Source organism: Globicephala melas, chromosome 2 (genome assembly GCF_963455315.2).
Source record: "Globicephala melas chromosome 2, mGloMel1.2, whole genome shotgun sequence".
Classification (NCBI taxonomy): Eukaryota; Metazoa; Chordata; class Mammalia; order Artiodactyla; family Delphinidae; genus Globicephala; species Globicephala melas.
In genome coordinates, this window is record NC_083315.2 from 132,414,138 (window position 1) to 132,436,507 (window position 22,370).

At 34.7% G+C, this 22,370-nt stretch overlaps 1 protein-coding gene across 12 annotated transcripts in view; it reads left to right on the forward strand.

Annotated features, from left to right (window-relative positions):
- KTN1 (kinectin 1) overlaps positions 1-22,370 on the forward strand; it is a 118,319-nt gene that overhangs the window by 72,596 nt on the left and 23,353 nt on the right. For 8 of the 12 annotated variants that reach the window (XM_060294836.1, XM_030855069.3, XM_060294837.1 and 5 more), the window contains 19 exons: positions 142-232; positions 614-682; positions 1,398-1,435; positions 1,580-1,661; positions 2,489-2,557; positions 8,995-9,029; positions 9,448-9,538; positions 10,202-10,270; positions 10,890-10,927; positions 11,605-11,695; positions 11,845-11,913; positions 13,019-13,056; positions 13,844-13,934; positions 14,011-14,079; positions 14,569-14,606; positions 15,952-16,042; positions 18,195-18,263; positions 19,339-19,376; positions 21,288-21,378. In XM_060294836.1, the coding sequence (XP_060150819.1) occupies positions 142-232; positions 614-682; positions 1,398-1,435; positions 1,580-1,661; positions 2,489-2,557; positions 8,995-9,029; positions 9,448-9,538; positions 10,202-10,270; positions 10,890-10,927; positions 11,605-11,695; positions 11,845-11,913; positions 13,019-13,056; positions 13,844-13,934; positions 14,011-14,079; positions 14,569-14,606; positions 15,952-16,042; positions 18,195-18,263; positions 19,339-19,376; positions 21,288-21,378 (1,267 nt within the window). The remainder of the gene's footprint in view (positions 1-141; positions 233-613; positions 683-1,397; positions 1,436-1,579; positions 1,662-2,488; positions 2,558-8,994; positions 9,030-9,447; positions 9,539-10,201; positions 10,271-10,889; positions 10,928-11,604; positions 11,696-11,844; positions 11,914-13,018; positions 13,057-13,843; positions 13,935-14,010; positions 14,080-14,568; positions 14,607-15,951; positions 16,043-18,194; positions 18,264-19,338; positions 19,377-21,287; positions 21,379-22,370) is intronic. The other 4 variants (XM_060294835.2, XM_060294839.1, XM_060294840.2 and 1 more) reach the window with 1 other exon arrangement.

The following is a 22,370-nucleotide window of genomic DNA, read 5'->3' on the forward strand; positions in this document are numbered from 1 at the left end:
ATATGGTCTGTAGAAATGGAAGGTATGGTTATGTGAAAAACTACTTAAGTAAGGATGACCGTATTTGAGGCTTCTAATCCTTTGATTTGTGACTTGACTTCTAAATGTTTATTGAATGTACAAATCTATTTTCTGTTAAAGGATTGCAGAAAAGGATAAGCAGATAAAACAGACTGAAGATTCTTTAGCAAATGAACATGATCACTTAGCAAGTAAAGAGGAGGAACTTAAGGTACAGTAATTCTTATAAATGGCTACAGTATTTTATAGTCATTAAATTACCCTGATCTTGTAATTAGTATGAGTGTCTGTGAAGACTGGAAAATACTCTAGATAGAATTCATTTGAAAAGTGTCTTACCTCTTTTCTAAACTACAAAATCCTCTTTAGCCCTCTAAGAGAAGTTCAAAGGCCTTTTCTCACATGATATTTATTATTCATAATAATTTGGGAAATATGTTAAATAACAGAAGTTGATGGTTTTCTTTCTGACTTAAGAAATTGTAATTTGAGACCTTTGCTTTGAGACCTTTGCTTAGGTAGAAGAGATACATTACAAAACTTCAAATTTAATATTAAATACTTCTAATACTATTTTTCCTTCTTGTTCTAGGATATACAGAATATGAATTTCTTATTAAAAGCTGAAGTGCAAAAATTACAGGCCCTGGCAAATGAACAGGTAGATCTTTATTGCTTTTAAGCATTTACCTTAGAATTACAGTTTGTTGACACTTATTTTCATTGGTATTGCAAACCTTAGTTTTACTTATGTAGATAGTAAACATAATGGTTACTTGTGTTTGGCTGCATGGTGTGTTGTTAAAACCCTCTTCTGTTTTTTTTTTTTTTTTCTGGTACGCGGGCCTCTCACTGTTGTGGCCTCTCCCCTTGCGGAGCACAGGCTCAGCGGCCATGGCTCATGGGCCCAGCCGCTCCGCGGCATGTGGGATCTTCCCGGACCGGGGCACGAACCTGTGTCCCCTGCATTGGCAGGTGGACTCTCAACCACTGCGCCACCAGGGAAGCCCCAAACCCTCTTCTGTTTGACCATGACTCTCACAACTCACCTAAATGTTACTATATTCATGTTGAAATTAATGTTTGATCCAAGAAATTGATCACTTTATCAGAGAACTCAGTTATAACACTTATGATGTGCTGACTTGTTTTAGCCTTCTGCCATTTAATCAGAAAAGGATATACCTTAAACTAGGATAAAAGTTGAACAGTAAGAAGTACAAAATACTGGACAGTGAAAAATATTACTGTAATGTATGCTGTTGATTTAACTATTTACTCTAAATATATGAAAATATAACTTTAATATGTAAAAATAAGTAAAAGAATAGGTTTGAGTACTTCCTGAGAAATGATACAATTCTCATTTCTAACAGGCTGCTGCTGCACATGAACTGGAGAAGATGCAAAAAAGGTGATTAAAGTATTGCTGTACATGGGCCATTCATACATTTATATTCCAGTGTAATTACAGAAGACATTGCTGCTTATAGCTGATAGTTGTGCACATAATTTATGTAAGCTTTCTGTATATATGAAGTATTTTTTTTTCTCATAGTATTCACGTTAAGGATGATAAAATAAGACTGCTTGAAGAGCAGCTACAATGTGAAATTTCAAACAAAATGGAAGAATTTAAGGTGTGTAATTAAACTTGTCAACTCAGCTTTCTTTGAACAAACTTGTGTAATTTTCAGTTGAAGTGAATGTAGAAATACTACTTTTTTATATGTGATCACTCTGAAACAGTGTTTCTATAGTTTATTTGGGGACTTCTACGAACAATTTTATCATAGACTTTTTGCTTTGATTATTTTGACTTACCTGTTTTTATAGTAGACTTTTGATACTTGTCTTGCCCCAACCTTTTCTTTACAGTTTTCATTTGGTAGTTTGAGATGGTTTTATTTGCCTCCATTGTTGGTGTAGTGCTAGTTTCTGGTCACGGCCAAACAGCTTGAGGATTATTGTAAAGCATTCTGATTGCCAGGGTACATCTCTGCATGCAGTAAGATTTGCTTTTTTTTTTTTTTTAATTTTAATTTTTTTTTTTTTTTTGCTTAATAGGAATCCTGTAAGTACTCACTTACGAAAGCAGGGTTTCCCAGAATTCATTGGCACAAACGATTAAACTCTTTGAAATACACATGTAAGGGTTCTAAGCACAGTGTTAACAGTGTTTGGGATAAACCACATGACTGAATTGGGGGGCTCAGTAGAAACAACTTTTTATAGATCATTGTATATGTACATTATACTATTACTGTATTCCTGTTCTCTGGAAATAATGTTCATTGAAACTGAAAAATGGAGCCTCATGAGATTTGCATTCTTAGGTCAGTATATAATTCACCTGTCACTTTATAAGTACTTAACAGTAATATGGCTTTGATTTTAAAAAAAAATTCAGATGGTTGCTTTGTTACCTTTTCTTAATAAAACAGTAAATTGAGATTCTTTCTTTTAGATTCTAAATGACCAAAAGAAAGCATTACAATTAGAAGTTCAGAAGCTACAGACTCTTGTTTCTGAACAGGTAAGGCTTTTCATGAATTATAAGTTAGAAATATCCGATAGATAACAAGGTCTGATTCTTCTTAAGTAGTAATCAACTCGTTCATTTTTAGAAATTTTGTTTAAGTGTAGATATGTCTTTTAATTGCATTTCTAGTCATCTTGTGCTAATCAAGTCTCTAAATTAAGGAAAATTTAATTTCTCTTCCTGAGAAGAAGCTAATGCTGTTTATAGCATTTTCCAAAAAAAAAAAAGTTTAATAGGATGCATAAAAATAATTTCTTTAAGTCATTTTGATGCATTTGGCTCTCAGGATAATAGTCAGACTTTTGGAGCCTCACTTTTTTCTGTAAAGCAGTGTGGATTCTTAAAAAGAGAATGGGTTTGAAACCTACTACCAGCACTTAAAAGCAGTGATGTTGATCAAATTGCTTAACCTTTCTAAGACCTCTCATTCCAGGTCTCCTACATTGAGATTTTATTTACATTATAAGCTTGTTAGATTTAAATTGGGGAGTTTATGTATAGTTGAGTAGCCTAGTGCTTTGCATATAGCAGACATCTTAAGCCTTAATTCCTTTCCTTTAGAATATTTTTTTCCAACTCATCTCCACCCTCTATTGCCATCATACTTCTTTCTGTATTTATAGCAAGCCATCAAAACTGTAGCAGCCTGAATAAGCATGGCTCCATAAACTCGAGCCCCAGGTGATGTCTGTTCTGTGGCTCTTCCTAAGAGTTGCCTTCATACTCTTCTAAATAATTCTTCAAATTCCAGTTTTTAAAAATATTCTAGAAACACTTCATATTATATGACACATTAAAATGAAGGCATGTTTCTCTACTACTGTTAAATTTTGACACATTTTATTAGAAGCTGAAGTGTAAGTTATTGCAAATGATATAGCACTTCCTTTAGCAGATGCATGCTTTCTTTTTTATTTTAAAATCCACATCTGTGCAGGTATTGAATTGGTGTAAGTAGCTGTGCCAAATGTTGTGGAAGTATTTTAGAAGTATTTTGTGAACATCTGTTTACTTGTCAAGAATTAATCCATTATTTGTTTTCCTCCCCCACAAATATGGTATTTAAGTGCTTTGCATAAACTTTGTATATGCTTTACCCGTTCAAACTAAAGGTAATAGAGGAGAAAATGCTGAACAAATGATGTTTAGTGTGTGGACATGACTTCATGCCAGTGTAATGCTCAAATGATATTTAAGTTTTATTCTTAAATCTTATTCCTATTTCCTTTTGTTGTTATACAGCTTTTAACAGATAAGATATTTCATCAACTGTAAGAATTTTTTTCTCCTCAATTTATTATCTCTGAAGTCTGGATGTATCTTAGTCTCCGGTTACAGTTTAATTGGAGGCATCTTTAATTTTTAGTGTTATGTAAACATTTTACCAGTTGTGAGATGCAACATTGGTGACTTGGATTAGATAAAATATGATAGATATTTTTTGGCTGTGTTAATTCTTACCCAGAAAAGCAGAATGTAGTCCTTTTTTTGAGTTGGTTGTCAGAGATTCTGGAACACCTATTTCAATATATAAAGTTTTAAACTTTCTAAAATTCACTTCATGGGAGGTAAAATAAATGCCTAGAAATTTCTGAATCTACCCTAGAATTGCAGTATTAAAGGTGATGGTAATTCTTAGTTTTAAACAGAGTACCTGGATCTTTTCTTTTCACTTCTATTGTATACTAAAAATGATATTCTTCATCATTAGACAAGAGTAAAACCATTAGCCTTAATTTTTTTTTTCCCCCTTAAGGTAACATGATAGCCTAAGAATTACCTAGTTTTCTCTAGTTTCTTTATTTTGGGGGGGGGTGTTGAATTGTATTTTATTAAAAAAAATTTTTTTTATTGAAGTATAGTTGATTTACAGTTGTGTTTCTGGTGTACAGTAAAGTGATTTTTATATATATATATTCTTTCTCATATTCTTTTCCATTATGGTGTATTATAGGATATTGAGTGTAATTCCCTGTGTTATACAACAGGATCTTGTTGTTTTAATTTCTTTCTTACTGAATCAGCCTTCTGTCTACTATAAAGCTTCTGTGTATTTTTAAATATTCTGTTAACATAACTTTTAGCGTGAGATGGATTCTTTTTTTATGAAGAATAGTTTTATGAAGAACAGTCCACAGAACATAATTTCATAGCCACATTTTAAAATTTATTTAAAAGAATTATTTGATAAGAGGAGAAACTCATCTTTTAAGATTTGCTCTTTGGTAATTCTTAGAATTTTTTCTCCTTGTTCCGAAAGCTTTTTTTTTTTTTTTTTTTAAATAGTCTAGAAAGCATATGACTGTGATGTTATGTTTTTGGTTGTCATTGTGACTTCTCTCTCTGATCTTAGCAGACCAGAGAACCAGCTCTTTGGTTTTTCCTCTGGTCTTTTTTTTGTGTGTGTGTGGTACGCGGGCGTCTCACTGTTGTGGCGTCTCCTGCTGTGGAGCACAGGCTCCGGACACGCAGGCTCAGCGGCCATGGCTCATGGGCCGAGCTGCTCCGCGGCATGTGGGACCCTCCTGGACCAGGGCACAAACCGCGCTGCATCGGCAGGCAGACTCTCAACCACTGCGCCACCAGGGAAGCCCTCCTCTGGTCATTTTTATTGTCACTGCTAGTGAAGGAAGAGATAAAGATTAGCATAATTTGAATTTCTTTCATTTCCACCTTTCTTTAACCCCTTCCTACCCAGCAGTCAGAATTCCAAGTGACAGTTGAGAGATGAACAGTTTAGTTATGTAAAAAAAATTCTGTCTCTTTGCTCCATGGATTTTTATCCTGGAGGAAAAAATTGAGCTTATTGAAGCACAAACCAATAATGGTGCCAAGTTTTTGTTGTTTCTTTAGGTGTAGGAAGCAGAAAGACAGCAAATATCAGGTAAGGTAACCTGTTTATATACTAGAGAAGAGAAGACTCCATTTGGATGTAGGCCTATGGATAGATCAAAGAAATAAATCAGTTACTAAGATCTCATTTCTTCAGAATAAAATAATACTTTTTGTGGGGGAAGGTCCTGAGGTGTCTTATTTTTTTTTGAGCATCTTGACTTTTTAGCAAAGGAACAGCATGACTTTTTACTAGTAGTTTTTTAAGATTCAAAGATAAAGATTATTAAGCGAAAACTGTAGCAGTAGGAAGTTTTTTTCTTTTGCCCTGCAGCCTGGTTCTGTTTTATTGCAGAATAATTCATTGTTGTATGATGTAGTTTTGAAAGTCATCCACGGAGGAGAAAATTGGATTGGATTAGATTAATAATGTATAAAGGTAAAATATTGGATAGATAACTAAGTTGGGTCGATTTCATGCAATTGAACATTCAGTGAGCAATTGACCAAGAGTACTTGTTAAACTGTAACCTTGTTAAAGGATATTGAGTCCATTAAATTTTTACTAATGGAGAGTATGCTAGGTACTATGCTGCAATGCTAAGGCTACAGAGATGAATGAGACTTGGTTCTTGCCCCAAGAATGTGGTTTAGTGTGGAATTAGGTGTACACGCAGAAAAAGTGTGATGAATAAAATTTTCTTTGAAAAAATTTTAAACTGTGTGTACAGGTTTAGAGGAAGAGATAATTCTATCTGAAGGAGAGTAAGAGGTGCCACAGAGAGGGGACAGCTAAACCTGATTTTGAAAAATAGCCAAGAATTTGCTGACAGCTATGGGGCAATCCAAACTGAGGGGATACAGTGTTAAAAGTCATGGTAGTGTGGCCAAATTGGCATATTCAGAGCATATTGGCATATTGTGGAAGTGCAAAGTATGAGGTATTAAGGGGAAGAGAAAGATTTGCTAGGGCCTAATCATGAAGGACTTTGTAGGCTGTGTAAGGACCATGAGCTTGATCTAGAATGTGGTATGCTACTGAAGGATGTTGAAAGAATGAATCAGCATTTTGTCTAGTATTTTAGTTGGATCATTCTGGTAACCATGAGGTGTTTGAATTTATGTGGTAGTGAAGTATGCAGTACTAAAGGTGTAATACAACTAAATGATCAAGCTGCATATAACTAGGACTTAATAGTGTTGTCTTTTTTAAAAAATTGAGATACAATTGACATGTTAATTTCAAGTGTGCAACATAATGATTCTATATTTGTGTTACTGTGAAATGATCACAGTAAGTCTAGTTAATGTCTATCACCATACATAGTCACCTACTTTGTATTGTTTTTATGTGAGACATGCATCAAAAATAAAGATGGACAGGACTTCCCTGGTGGTGCAGTGGTTAAGAATCCGCCTGCCAATGCAGGGGACACGGGTTCAAGCCCTGGTCCAGGAAGATCCCATGTGCCACGGACCAGCTAAGCCCGTGCACCACAACTACTGAGCCTGCACTCTAGAGCCCATGAGCCACAACTACTGAGCCCACGTGCCACAACTACTGAAGCCCATGCGCCTACAGCCCGTGCTCCACAACGAGAGAAGCCACTGCGGTGAGAAGCCTGCGCACCCAATGAAGAGTAGCCCCCACTTGCCACAATCAGAGAAAAAGCATGCGCACAGCAATGAAGACCTAACAAGGCCAAAATAAATAAAATAAAATAATACAATTAAAAAATTTATTAAAAAAATGGACGAAAGCCATCTTGATGAAAGATTTATAAACTTACTGCATGATTTATTTTTCACAATTTATAAACATGATTTAATGTACTTTTGACAGCTCCTATGTCCTTTCTGATGGTAGGAAAGTTTTTTTTTTCCCATTCGGAAGTTCTGTACCTCTCACGGTATAGTCCTTATGAACTCTAGAGACAGGGAGAAGAATTAGGGTATTGTGATATTTAAGATGAGTAAAGCTGAGGATCTAACCTAAGACACTGAAGAAAAGGGGGTTAATTTTTAGAAATACGTTGAAAGTGGAATCTTATGACTTGGATTTGGTAATGGAAAAATTAATAGTATTTGTGAAAAATTGTTGTAATAAAATTGGAAAAAAAATTATGAAACCAACAAAATTAGGAGAAAGCAGGTAGGGAATGGTATGGGTAGAAGAAAATGTTGAAGGGAAAAAGACCCCAAACCTGTTTTGTCAGGTTGCTTAGCTGCCTGAAGACCTAGGAATGCTGAGGGGGAAACCTTGCTTCTGGACACATAGTAAATATAACACTGAGGACTTTGTAAAGTGTATGGGCGGGATGCTAGAAGGATGGGTGAATGGTTGGGATCAGCTCACATGTCATGTTTTAATGTAGCAAGGAGAATACGTTCTTGTGTTGCTTCTGCTCTTCACAATCAGTTTTATTTTATTTTTTACTCTTATAAATTTATTTATTTAACTATTTTTGGCTGCATTGGGTCTTCGTTGCTGCGCGTGGGCTTTTGTTTAGTTGCAGTGAGTGGGGGCTACTCTTCTTTGCGGTGTGCAGGCTTCTCATTGCCGTGGCTTCTCTCATTGCAGAGCACAGGCTCTAGGTGCGTGGGCTTCAGTAGTTGTGGCACGCGGGCTCAGTAGTTGTGGCTCGCAGGTTTAGTTGCTCTGTGGCATGTGGGATCTTCTTGGACCAGGGATTGAACCAGTGTCCCCTGCATTAGCAGGTGGATTCTTAATCACTGCGCCACCAGGGAAGTACCTACAATCAATTTTAAAACATTCTGTATATTGGCTTAAGTGTTGGTTATGTGAAATCTACATGTTAAAAATTCATTGAATTGTACACAGGATTTGTGCACTTGCCTTATATGTTACTTTTTAAAAAAAAAAAAGGAACAAAGCCTCCTTCTTGGCCTGCAAGGCCTTAGAGCCTTGGAATTTTAGATTTGAAGAATTAATGTAAAGGAGGAGCAAATTCTCTGCTTATCCTTAGTATTTCTTTTATAGTAATTAAAAACTTACAAGGGACTAGTTCATTTTTGCCAGCCCATTTTATACTTCATCTTTTTCTGTGTCTTGTGTGTAGCCTCGTCTTTTCTGTCCTGTGTTTTCTTTTCTTTTTTTATAAATTTATTTATTTTATTTTTTTAAATTTTTGCCTGCGTTGGGTCTTCATTGCTGCACACAGACTTTCTCTAGTTGTGGCAGTCGGGGGCTACTCTTTGTTGCGGTGTGCGGGCTTCTTATTGCGGTGGCTTCTCGTTGCAGAGCACGGGCTCTAGGCACGTGGGCTCAGTAGTTGTGGCACACGGCCACAGTTAGTTGCTCCACGGCATATGGGGTCTTCACGGACCAGGGCTCAACCCGTGTCCCCTGCATTGGCAGGCAGATTCTTAACCACTGCACCATCAGGGACGCCCCTGTCTTGTGTTTTCTGAATTCAGTAATTCTTTAACTATTAGCAGTCTTCAAACATGGATCATCTTCCTAAATTTTGGATCTAATTAATACTAATAGAATTCTATTTCTGAAGTAGTTTTACCTCATGCAGACTTGGTAAAATTAATCTTTTTTTTTTTTTTCTTTTTTGGTGATTTTATTTTAGCCTAATAAAGATGTTTTGGAACAAATGGAAAGATGGTAAGAGATTAAATTTTTTAAAAATATTTTAATGACTCATTTCTACCAAGTGTGAGATAGCAGAATTATTAACTATATTAATCTAAATTCTTAAAATTCTCTTTGTACTTCATAATGGAAGAGAGTGGTGTACTATTGATTGATTTGGAATTACATTAAGTTTGTGGGTGTCATGTGTGGCCATGATTTACTTGTTTAGGCTAGCATGTAAGCATGCATTACTTGAATACAGTTTAGTTTTTGGTAAAGAGGGACTACCCTTGGACCATGACCAAAGATCCTTAGAAACCTTTCTAGAATTGAAAGTTTAGAAGGAAAAATGGGCATAGGAGTTGATCCATGTAAAATATTTATTTAGAAATCATATTGTTTTCTTTGCAAAATAGTTCATACATGTGTTTTAAATTTATAATTTCAGCATTCAAGAAAAAGATGAGAAGTTGAAGACTGTAGAAGAATTACTTGAAACTGGACTTATTCAGGTGGCCACTAAAGAGGAAGAACTGAATGTAAAGAATTTTGTATATTTGTTTTCCTTACGATTATTCAGTGAACATGAAGCGGTTTTACTGTAATGTGTAATATTTTTCCCATACCTTTTAGTTACCCACATTTTATGAATTTATATGATGTCCTTTTTCATTAAATTTAAGATTTTATTATAAATACAAAAATGTGTAGTTACCTATAGCATTCACTGCCTTAATGATGTAGATATTATTGTTATGGTTTGTAATAGATGCTCCCCCACCTCCACTCATGCCTGAATTATAACCAAACAACAACTAGTTACAAGAATAACTAGTGGACTTGATAAGTTCATGAAATAGTATTGGAGGCCATAGAATGGAGAGAATGCAGTTTTATTTTATGATTATCATTAGCCTTAACTAACTTAATTTGGATAGGATTGCTGGAAGAAATAAGGTAAAAGGTGTATTTGATTTTAGGGAGAGAAGTGACTTGACTGTGTGGTTTTCAGGTTGTGGAAACATAAGTAGAAATACTTGTGAGGATAATTGAATTAAAGTCCATTTGCAGAATTGTAGACATATAGAGCAACTGAGATTTCTGGGCCTTCAGAGAGGAAAAGAAGCAGCTAGAGAAAAATGAGAAGCTAGCTCTTTTTTCAGAAAATAAAAGTATGTTGTGCTTATGTGTCTTTGAAAAAGGCAATAAGAACAGAAAATTCATCTCTGACAAAAGAAGTTCAAGACTTAAAGGCCAAGCAAAATGATCAGGTAATATATTTAGTAGATCCTGCAACCATTCTCTTTTAAACGTTGGGCAAACCTGTTATCAAATATAGCAGCAAGCCTTTTTTTTGTTCCTCCCTTCTCCAACATGGAATTTGTCAATTATAGTTTTAATCTGTGAATGATTGGTGACTTGATTATCAGTAATAGAAGCTGCAATTTATTAAATGCTTACTTTATGCCAGGCACTGGATAGAGTATTCTAGGTAGGATGTCATTGCTTGTTACTATAGTGATAAAAGGTTTTGAGTATACATATATAAAGTAAGACTCTAAATAATAGTAAAAGAGGTTACCTGAAGTTAGGAAATTTCCTATTTTCTCCTTATCTGGTTAGAATCATTGAGTCAATAATTTTAATATTTATCTATTGGTTTTTCTTTTGACCTACACTTACCATAAGTAGCTTTAAAGCTGCTTACTTTCAAAGTGCTTTTCATTTTCATAATTATGACATTTAAAAAAATCTAGAAAGAATTACTTCCCAGGTTTACTTTTCCGGGGTTTTGGTGTAGTGGAAAATTTAAAGAACAACATACTTTTCTATTTATGACCCATTTATATTTTGAGCAAATTACCAAGTAGGATACCTTCCTATTTCTAGGTTTCCTTTGCATCTCTAGTTGAAGAACTTAAGAAAGTGTAAGTAATGACATTATTAAACTGGTCTTTTTCTTTTGGTCCAGTTTTATTAGTGCTCATAAATCTTGTTTTATTGTGCAATTAAGATGGCTAGGAGTTTTCATTGCTGGAATAAGGAGACTTAGCTGTGCTTTCCCAGTGCAGTTGTTAAAAAATCAGTTTCCATGATTGACTCCATTTATTAACTTGTGGCATCAAATTGTTAATTTTCTGTTTCTGCACTAGGAACTGTTAATGAACAGGTTATATTGGATAGAGATCAGTTCCTTGTATGTGTTGTTTTCTTGAAGTGTCTATAAAGTTTAATACCATAATTGTATGTAAGTTTTGCCATAGCTTTCAGAGCCCAGAAACCTATATTGTTGAGAGGAACTCAGTTCTCCTTAGTATTCTTTGGGGTGCAAATCTTATATTCCCTGTGCACTTTGGAAACATGTCACCAGCTTCTCCTTGCGTGCATAGGCTTCAGCCATCTGGTAGTTACTGCTTAATTCTCATTTAGGAAGAGCTTTAAGTATTTTTTTCCCCTTCTGTCTGCAAAATATGGTTGCTCTTTTACTTAAAATGGGAAGAGTTGATTTGGTGAGCCTATTAATGATTTGGTACTATTTTTATATCTTAGTTGGTGGATCTTGATGATTTCTCCCGAAGTTTAATAATGCATTTCTTTATCTAAGGATCCATGAAAAAGATGGAAAGATCAAGTCTGTGGAAGAGCTTCTGGAAGCTGAACTTCTCAAAGTTGCTAATAAGGAGAAAACTATTCAGGTATTGAGAGAGAGAAAACTTATGTTTTGCTTTTTTGTTTATCAACTTTAGTGAATACCATTTAATTTCATGTGTTTGTCTGTACATTGCATTTTATGTCAATTTCTGTGTTTCCATTGTCCAATCTTGTCTGTTTTGTCATTGTCAAGGATTTGAAACAGGAAATAGAGGCTCTAAAAGAAGAAATAGGAAATATCCAGCTTGAAAAGGCTCAACAGGTAAAAATCCCAGAGCCATAGCATGACAGATTCATTAGTGTATGTGTATTAATGAACTATTTGGTTTTTTTCTGTTACCCAGAAGAAAACTTTTAGTAGTGTGCTGTAAGTATATTGGGTTATGTGCTTTTTTATTATTTTTGCCTGATTTGAGAAAATGTTTTAATATTTTAATCAACGTATCTTTTAACTGTTTAAAGTTTTTTTTCTGGAAAGTTTTCTATATTAATGTTTCATTTTAGTTTGTCAACTTAAAAAAAAAAAACACTTTGGTAAACCTTTTTTTTTTTTTGACTGCATGTTCCAAAACATTTTGTTATAGAATACGTATTGCTCAACCTTTGCCTATAGAATAAAGTACAGATTTCATTGGGGGATTTCAGAGGTAGATGTGGTTACTGGAAATAGATGGGTGGTTTTGGTGAATATAATCTGATAAGGTTTGATTGAAAAAAGTGGTGAGATTGCATGGAAGAGATGATTCATTCATTCATCCAACCAACAGATTCATTCAATATTTATTCAGTTCCTCCTGCTTATCAAAGTACTATGTTAGTGGTTGGAGATAATGTGTTGAATGAAATAGGGTATGAGGAAAAGATTAAATTCCTAATGTAGACTGAGAGTTCAGGAAGGTCTCCTTCTGAGGAACTGACATCTAAGCCAAGATCTGAAGGGACTGTGAGAAGGCAGTGGGGAATGAAAGGTACTATTGAACTGTGTATGGTAAGAAGAGGAGATTAAAGGACAATATAGAGTACTGTTGAGTAGTTGGCCTTGAAGAGTGGGAAGAAAAAGCGCTTTGACAAGATAGGGAGGTATGTGGACAGTTAATATTCTAATTTTCACAATTTAAAAAAGTATCACATTGTTTAGACTTATTCATAACCATATTCCTTGTCTCTTCTACCCCCCCCCCCCCCCCGTTTTTAATTTATTACTCTTACTGTCATTGGAGTCGAGAAGGTGAAATCAAGTCATCTCTGTTTTGGCTAGGTCTTTGTAATTTGAAGTGTGCACATTTTAAGGTTTACCATAAAGCCTATTAAGGTAAACTGAAAGGATTATGAATTGCTTTTTTTCTGCTTCTTTCTTTATATTTTAGTTATCTATCACTTCTCAAGTTCAAGAACTTCAGAACTTGTAAGTACCATTTGCCTCATTTCCCTTTAATATCTCTCTTCCACAAGTTAAACATAATTATAATGAAAATTGTAGCTCCTTTTTATTTGATTTCAAGTAATATTTTAAAGAACATCGGGCTTCCCTGGTGGCACAGTGGTTGAGAGTCCGCCTGCCGATGCAGGGGACACGGGTTCACGCCCCAGTCCGGGAAGATCCCACATGCCGCGGAGCGGCTAGGCCCGTGAGCCGTGGCCGCTGAGCCTGCGCGTCTGGAGCCTGTTGCTCCGCAACGGGAGAGGCCACAACAGTGAGAGGCCCACATACCTCCAAACAAACAAACAAACAAACAAAAAAACCCATCAAATTATATCTCACAAAGGCCTCAAAGTCTTAAATTTTTCATTAGGATTTAACCTATAGGTTTTTTGATGGGAATGGGGATAGAGTGGAAGTCTTATTTTTCTGCTTTATATTCTGAATGTGACCTTCAACTGACAGTGTTGCTCTTTGCCCATTTTAATAGCCACTGTGAAACTGGTTATATATTTCATACCCAAACTAGCTGTGATAAGCTAAATTTGCTGGTATTGACTTAAACAGGGTGTTAAGGGGTGGGAGTAGAGCTACTGCTTAATTTGATATCTCCAAAATCTTATATGCCTTTATACTTGAAATATTTATTTTTTAGTTTATTTAATCAGTTCGGGTTATGAGTACAACCTAAAATACGCTTTTCCAGTCTCCAGTATTTTTACTTTGTTTAGTCATGTAACATTTTCACTGATAGTTCTTAACTTATTGTTAGATTAAAAGGAAAGGAGGAACAGATGAATACCATGAAGACTGTTTTAGAAGAGAAGGAGAAAGACCTAGCCAATAAAGGGAAATGGTTACAGGTGAGAAGTTAAAAACAATAGTAAACACCTTTTTTATACTTGAATATCACTTTTATTTAGACTTATTCTTCTTCAGGATCTTCAAGAAGAAAATGAATCTTTGAAAGCTCACGTTCAGGAGGTAGCACAACATAACTTGCGAGAGGTATAGTATAAACAGATTACCAGCATATTTTATAAACATGAGGAAGCTTTATTTTACTGTACTAGGAAGCAAAGAAGTTAATATGTTCTCTGAGTTTTTTGCCATAAAAATTACTGTTGTATCGTTGTTTTGTTGTTGATAAAATAACTTTTATCCCTGTCAAGTCTACTACTGCCTCATTTGTCAACCTAAGTCTGAAAGAATTTCCTCTCCTTACTTTTTCAGATGGACTCTTATTCTCATTTTTAAGTCTGTGTTTAATTGGTGTATTAATCTGTAATCCTTTAACAAATGGATATTAACAATTAAGTTAAATAAAGAAAATCCATTCTTTGTTTTATGAATGGCCCAATCTTAAATTTACCACATATAATTGTGTTTTTATTTTACTGGTGAGTGATTCTATAGATAATATATTGTAGAACCTGATCTTAATCATGTTATAATTAATTATAATGTTATAATTAAAAATGTGAATCTGTTTCTTAGGCATGTTCTGCCTCACGATTTGAAGAACTTGAGATTGTGTAAGTATACTTTTAGCCAGCATTTTAAAGAGGAACTTCTCAATATTTTCTAGACTGTCCTTGAATATTATGATGAGTTTCTTCTAAGTTATTAACTTTCTTGTTAAGTAGGAATTATAGTCCAGGGACAAATAAGTTAAATCTCTGTTTGGTATAATAAAACAGAGGCCTTTCAAATGCTTTCTGATACCTGGAGACTTTATCTTTTCCAAATCCTTCAAGTGCATTTTCTGAGATGCTCTTTCTGCTAATATAGACTGGTTGGTTTTATTTAAGTTTTCTCTCTCTCTCTCTCTCTTTCTAAATGAAGTATGTAATTATTATAAAGAGAGGTTAAATTTATTTCAAATCAAAATCATTTTTAGTATTTGAAAGAATAACATCTCTGAATTAACCAGAAGATAATCTTAGCCATAATCTTGATAATGAATATTGAATCTTTCTATAAAAGTAACTTGCCTTTGGGGGAAAATAGTATCTGTTGTTGTATCAGTTAATGCTGTGCCAATTAGTAAAAATACTGAATCTGATGAGCATAGGAGGTATCAGTCTTAATAGATGTTATCCTAGACAGTTTTTATCCCATGAAGTCTGTTTTCTTAAACTAAATCAGTCTACAGTGGTAAGAAAGGTATCTGTACTTCATAGTTTTGGCCTTCTATCAATTACTTTTAAGAGATTTTTCCTTTGATGTAATCTCATCAGTCTTTATTGATGTTTAAGAAGTGACCCTTTGAAACTGTATCTTTAAAAAAGTAAGATATTGAAGATATTTATTAGGTCATTATCTTTATGGAGAAAAAGGAGATGTCTTTATTGGCACTAAGATTGCTCATATGTACAACTAACTGTTTATCTTATGGGCATTATATAACTGTCAAGGTGCTTTTCTATCATTTGCTAATAGAAAGCTTAGAGACGTTTGAGGCCTATTTGTAGTAGGTATATAGATCATTAAAGTATGATTTTAGATTTATTTCTACCTCACATTAAAGAAAATTAATATAATATTTGGGGGGGCTTTTTTAGTTTTACAGAAAAAATTGAGAGAGCAGTACAGAGAATTTCTATATACCCTCCTTCCCCATTTTTCTTCTTATTTACATCTTGCATTTGCGTGGTAATTTGTTACAACTGATGAAGCAAATCAATATATTGCTATTAACTAAAGTCCATAGTATCCATTAGTGTTCACGCCTTTTGTACATTCTAGGGGTTTTTGACCAATGTATGATGACATGTATCCATCATTACAGTATTATAAAAAAAAGTTTTACTGTCCTAAAATTCTCCTGTGCTCCACCGATTCACCTAACTAAATATAACGTCTTTGTAAAAATTCTAGGTTGAAAGAAAAGGAAAATGAAATGAAGAGATTAGAAACTGTGCTAAAAGAAAGGGAGAGTGATCTTTCTAGAAAAACAAAGCTGTTACAGGTAAATATGTTTATACTTAAAATTATCATGTGAGTTACTGTCTTTGCATGTTTGAAAACAATTTTAACTACTGCAAAAGAAAATTGAATGCAAAATGACATTCCCTCCTACCCAGATACTGGGTCTCATTCCTCAGAGATAACTACTATCAATTATTTATATATCTTTTGAGCAAGCGCCCATGCATAAAATGTGTGTGTGTGTGTGTACTTAATAGTTTTTAAACATATTGTATTTAATCATACACAATTTTGTATTTTGCTCCCCCCACCCAATTAATAATGTTTTTGAGGTCCTTCCACATAAGCACATTTTTATCTTTAACGTTGAATGGCTTCATGGTATTCTTTTGTATGATTGTATTATCATTTATACAACCAGTCCTGGTTTATGGATACTTATATTATTTAGAGTTGTGTTTCCTGTTACAACAGTTCTATGGTGAATATCCTTACACACACATTTTCAATACTTATGCTACTATACTATATCTGTATTTATAATTCCTACAAGTGAGATTTTGGATTTTATGCAGAGGGGTTTTTTCCTTCTTGAAAGTGATAGTTAAAATAGAAAATAGTATCTCTTCATCTTCATGTAGTTAGTATTGAAAGTCCTTACAAAACATTGTTTTGAAGTAATAGGAAATTTTAGATGTCTGCACTGTCTCAGATACTTGTGCTCACATTTCATGCTCCAAGGGTTGGTTCTGTCACATTCCCTTTCCTTCCCAAGTAGGTTCATTTTAAATTTTGTCATATAATGCTAAATTGTCCTCCAAAGTGTTTTTACTAATTTATACTCTCCAACAGACTAAATTACAACTAAACTAAATTGCACTAAATTAAACAACCAGACTACAACAACTAAATTACACTCTCCAACAGAGAGCCATTTCCTTTTCATCCTCTTCAACACTGATGAAGATGAAAACATTTGATATTATGCTTGAAAGATGGTCAGATTATTGTAATTTGCATTTGATAGAGAAGTTAAGCACTCATCATTTGTATATGAATTGGCCTGTAATTTTTCCTACATTTTCCCCTCTGGGTTGACTTTTTCTTACTAATTTATAAGATCCTTTTAACATAGTAAGGGAAGTTAGCCTTCTTGTCATGTGAGGTGATTTATTTTAGTTTTTCTTTCGACTTAATTCCTGCCCCCCCCCCCCCCGCCCCCCGGCTTTGGAAATTTTTATGTACTGAAATGTTAAGTAGTTTGCTGAATTTGAAGTCTTGAAATGAAAGTTATCTCTGACTCTATGATCATAAAAATGTTTTCACGTGTTTTCTTCTAATACTATGTTTATAATTTATTTTTTTTTGCTTAGATGTTTTATTCACATGTAATTTATTGGAGTAAGTTATAAGAATAGCATTTCAACCTTAAAAAAAATAAAAGACTAGCCACATTATTAAATAATCGATTATTACTTGACTGCAGTGGCTCTGTCCCCTGCCTGGAACATTTAGCAATATTTGGAGACATTTTTGGTTATCACAGCTGGCGGAGGGGTGCTACTGCATCCAGTAAATGGAGGCTGTGGATGCTGCTGAACATCTTACAGTATGTGGACAGCCCCCATAATAAAGAAAATACGGCCCAAAATACCAGTAGGACTTGCCCTACTGATCTGAGGTGTCACCCTGTAGTAAATTCTGACATGTGTTTGGGTCTGTTTCTGGATCCTGTTTTCTTCCATTGAGACATACCCACTCCCAGGCTAGTACTGAATAATTGAATTATTCTAATTTTATAATTTTTTTTTTTTGCGGTACGCGGACCCCTCTCTGCTGTAGCCTCTCCCGTCGCAGAGCACAAGCTCCGGTCACGCAGGGTCAGCGGCCATGGCCCGCAGGCCCAGCCGCTCCACGGCATGAGGGATCCTCCCGGACCGGGGCACGAACCCGTGTCCCCTGCATCGGCAGGGGACTCTCTTGACTCTCAATTATAATGTATTTTATAATCGACTCTCAATTATAATGTATTTTATAATCGACTCTCAATTATAATGTATTTTAATATAGGGCTTATTACACCCTTTAAAAATTGTTACTATTGTAGAATTTGCCTGTATGATACGTTTTAAAGCTTATATGGAAAATAAAAGCTCTGTCCATGTGTTCATGTTTAATTTTTGTTTAAATAGGAAGTACAAGATGAAAACAAATTGTTTAAATCACAAATTGAGGAGCTTAAGCAGCAGAACTACCAACAGGTAGGTACTGTTAGATGCCTTGCCTTTTATTTATGTGGTAAAAAATTTTATGACTCATGACCATAAGTATTACCATTTTGCCTTTTCATTGAGAATAAAGTATGTGTTGTTTTATTTATAAGTGTTTATCAAATTTCCTAAAAAACAAAGCAGTTTGCTATGCTATAGCCAAGATAAGATAATCTATAATTTATAAAGTATACACAAATAACATTACTATCTGTATTCCAGCTCTGTTATGTATCTGTGTGTGTATGTTTTCAGATCCTTTAGAATGCCTTTCTTAGCAAGTCAGATAAAATCATGTAGAGGTCAGCTTAAAAACGTGTATACCCTACTTCCCCTTTCCGCAAACAAAACATCTATAATTGGAGAGAAACTAAGAAATGTGTAATATTATAAGTAATAGTTTACCACCATTTAAAATACTTTCTCAGAGTATAATTCTGCTTGGTAAAAATAAAATGTGTGATTTTTAAAAAAAATAATGTTAACCAAAATATTCTTTAAATTAATTTATATTATGAATGTATATGGATAAACTCGAAAGTATTTTGAAGGACAAAAGAATTAGAGTCCTTGTCGACAAGAAGCTTATAGTAGTTTCGTTTGGGAGATTGTAGTCATCAGGAATAAATACCATATGTGAAGGGCTATGTACCTTTACGTATTATGTAAAATTAAATTTTTGTTACATGCAAGTTAACTAACTTTTCCATACTTTTCCTTCATTAATGGTATTTTTTTGACTTTTGGAAGCTTAGTGTAGTCAAATATGAATTATGCATTATGAAAATTTAAGGTATTAACTCAGTGCTTTGCACATGATAGGAAATTTATAAATGTTTGTTAAATGAAGAGTTTAAGAATATAGTGGCAATGAAGATTTGATTTAGCACTCAGTACATTGTATAAATGTGTACATGTTTTTATTAAAATTACTTTTTGATGGCATATAGAATATATGATATTTTTACCTTTGGTGTTGTCTCAGTTTTAGTCTGAGAACAGATTTAATTTTTTTGAAGTCCTCTAGAAAGCTGTGTTTGAAAATAACATTTAACTGTTTTAATAGGCATCTTCTTTTCCCCCTCATGAAGAACTATTAAAAGTGTAAGTAATAATTCTTATTCACAATTTGGGACGTGGCAACTGTTTTTATTTACTAAACAGTTCTCAGATAAGCAATTTGATGTAACTGCAAATGCTCCCCTAATTTTTACAGTTCTATTTGGATTTCTTGGACTGTAGGTCATTAGAGCTTTAGCTGTGCCTTTGGCTGAGCTAAATGTACCTTTTATGATATTTGGATTTCTTTGAACCTTTTTTTTTCTTTTTCTTTTTTATTTTTATTTTTTTGCGTTACGCGGGCCTCTCCCGTTGCGGAGTGCAGGCTCAGTGGCCATGGCTCACGGGCCCAGCCGCTCTGCGGCATGTGGGATCCTCCTGGAACGGGGCATGAACCCGTGTCTCCTGCATCGGCAGGCGGACTCTCAACCACTGCGCCACCAGGGAGGCCCTTTTTGAACATTTTGTTGAGGGTGATAACTGGTTTTTCAGGCATTCAGAAAATACCTAATCACATTTAACTATATTTTGAAGGCTTTACTGATTTACCTTAAATTATCTCAATTATCCTCCTGATATCTTTGTGGAATTGAATGGTGCACATTTTGGTTTAGCTTCTGCATTAAAAAAGTAAATCTTGTAATCTTTGTGGTTACTCTCTTTTAAGTAGTTTTTTTTTTTTAACTGAAACATTTTTATTGTGGGTCTGTATTTTTCTCTAAGAGGCTGCTTTTAAGGTCATTTCAGGTAAGTTGGTATGTTTCAGCATGTTAAACGTCAACCACATGAAGTACATTCAGTGATATATCTGTGTGTTCTTCCATCTTGACTTGTTTACACAGTTGGTAGTTTACTAGTTTAGAATTATTTACTATTAAATTGAGTCTTGAGTTTGACTGTATAGAGCAAGAGTCAGCAAACTTTTTTTTATAAATGGCCTGACAGTGAATATTTTAGGCTCTATGGGCCACGTAGTTTCATATTCTTCTTTTCCTTTTTTCCCTACAGTTGTTTAAAAACATAAAATCAGCTCTTGGCTCAAGGGCCATACAAAATCAGACTGTGGGTCATGCCCTGAACCCTAGTTTGCCAACCCCCTATATCGAGCTTTATTCTTAGGGAAGAGCGATTTGTACTTTAATTTTCTACCCAAGCCTCCTCTCAGCTATTACAGAATCAAATTGTGACTCTTTGCCATTTCTTTCTGCATTTCTGGGAAGTAACTAACTTATTTGATAGAACCAGAAAAACATGAATCCCAAGACTGTTCTTTTTTTTTTAATGGTACGTCGGCCTCTCACTGTTTTGGCCTCTCCCGCTGCAGAGCACAGGCTCCGGACGTGCAGGCTCAGCAGCCATGGCTCACGGGCCCAGCCGCTCCGCGGCATGTGGGATCTTCCCGGACCGGGGCACGAACCCGTGTCCCCTGCATCGGCAGGCGGACTCTCAACCACTGCGCCACTAGGGAAGCCCCCAAGCCTGTTTTGAAAATGAAAAGAGAACACCTACCTCACGTTAATATTATGCTTTTATTGTGGGTTAGCCACTTAAAGTCATAATTGATTTCATTACCTTCTGGGGAAAAAAAATATTTAAGGCAATGTGTCTACATCAGTTTTTACTCCTCTGAAAATAGCTACTTCACTGCCCTAGATAAAAATAGAAGTGACTACAACTACAGCTGTTCATGTATTCATGAACTGTTTCTTAGGGGATGATTTCTCTTTAGCATAAATGTCAGTATATCATATTGTAAAAATTTATTTGAAAGGTTATTTCTGAAAATAGGAATTCATGGATAGGCTTTCTGTGGTAACTGGTTAAGCTTAAAGAGTTTGCCTGTTAGGTTAATGCATTTTTCAAAGCATCATCTACTTGCTGTTTTTATTGTAGTAACAAATAATATGTTCACTGTTTACCTAAAATATTGTTATATATATTCATGTTCTGGTTTAGAATTTCAGAAAGAGAGAAAGAAATAACTGGTCTCCAGAATGAGTTAGCTTCTTTGAAGGATGCTGTTGAACACCAGAGGAAGAAAAACAATGTAAGCAAATTTGTATCAGAATAAAGCTTTTTATTATTATTATTTCACTGAAATATCATGGTTAAGAATTTTTTAATCAACTTTTACTTTAGATTTCTTAATCTTTGTAGGAAAGTACTGTTTTGTGTGTAGGTTTTATGAGAGGATTATTGGGGAAACCACTTTATTAGAGAGTGGATTTTTTAATGAATAAATGAAAAGTCCATTTTGTACATGTCTGAATATCATTTTAAATGTTGACATTACAATTATTACAGCTACAGATTTTTTTTTTTAAAACTATAGTTGACTTTCTGTTAAACTTTTTTTTTTTGTTTTTTTTTGTGGTACGCGGGCCTCTCACTGTTGTGGCCTCTCCCGTTGCGGAGCACAGGCTCCGGACGCGCAGGCTCAGCGGCCATGGCTCACGGGCCCAGCCGCTCCGCGGCATGTGGGATCTTCCCGGACCGGGGCGTGAACCCGTGTCCCCTGCATCGGCAGGTGGACTCTCAACCACTGCGCCACCAGGGAAGCCCATCTGTTAAACTTTTATCTGGAAAAATTATTCTTTCAGCTCAGTATCTTAAAATTAAAGGTTTTTATTCTTATTTTGATTGGGCTAGCCTTTTTGTAAACTGAAAATAATGCCAGTATTCAAACCTAGTATTTTCAATAATTAAATGTCTTTCAAAGTCTTCTGCCACCTCCCTTTTTAAATTGAGAGGCGTTTCAAATTTTGGTAATTAAGCATATTAGAGGGCTCAAAACCTGAATACATTTAGGTTAGAATGGAAGGGATAGTGAAATATTGACAAGTAGTAAATTTAGATGAGTTTCTTAAATTCTCTCTGACCAGAGGATGACACCTTTAAGTAGAATGCAAGCGTTCTTGTTAGACGAGGAATTTTTGCACACAAAAGTATCATTGTTAAGACTTGAGTAAGGTCAGAAATGTTATTGAAATCTAAGCGGGTATTTTCTAATGAAAGCTAATTTTTCAAAGTTTGCGTTAA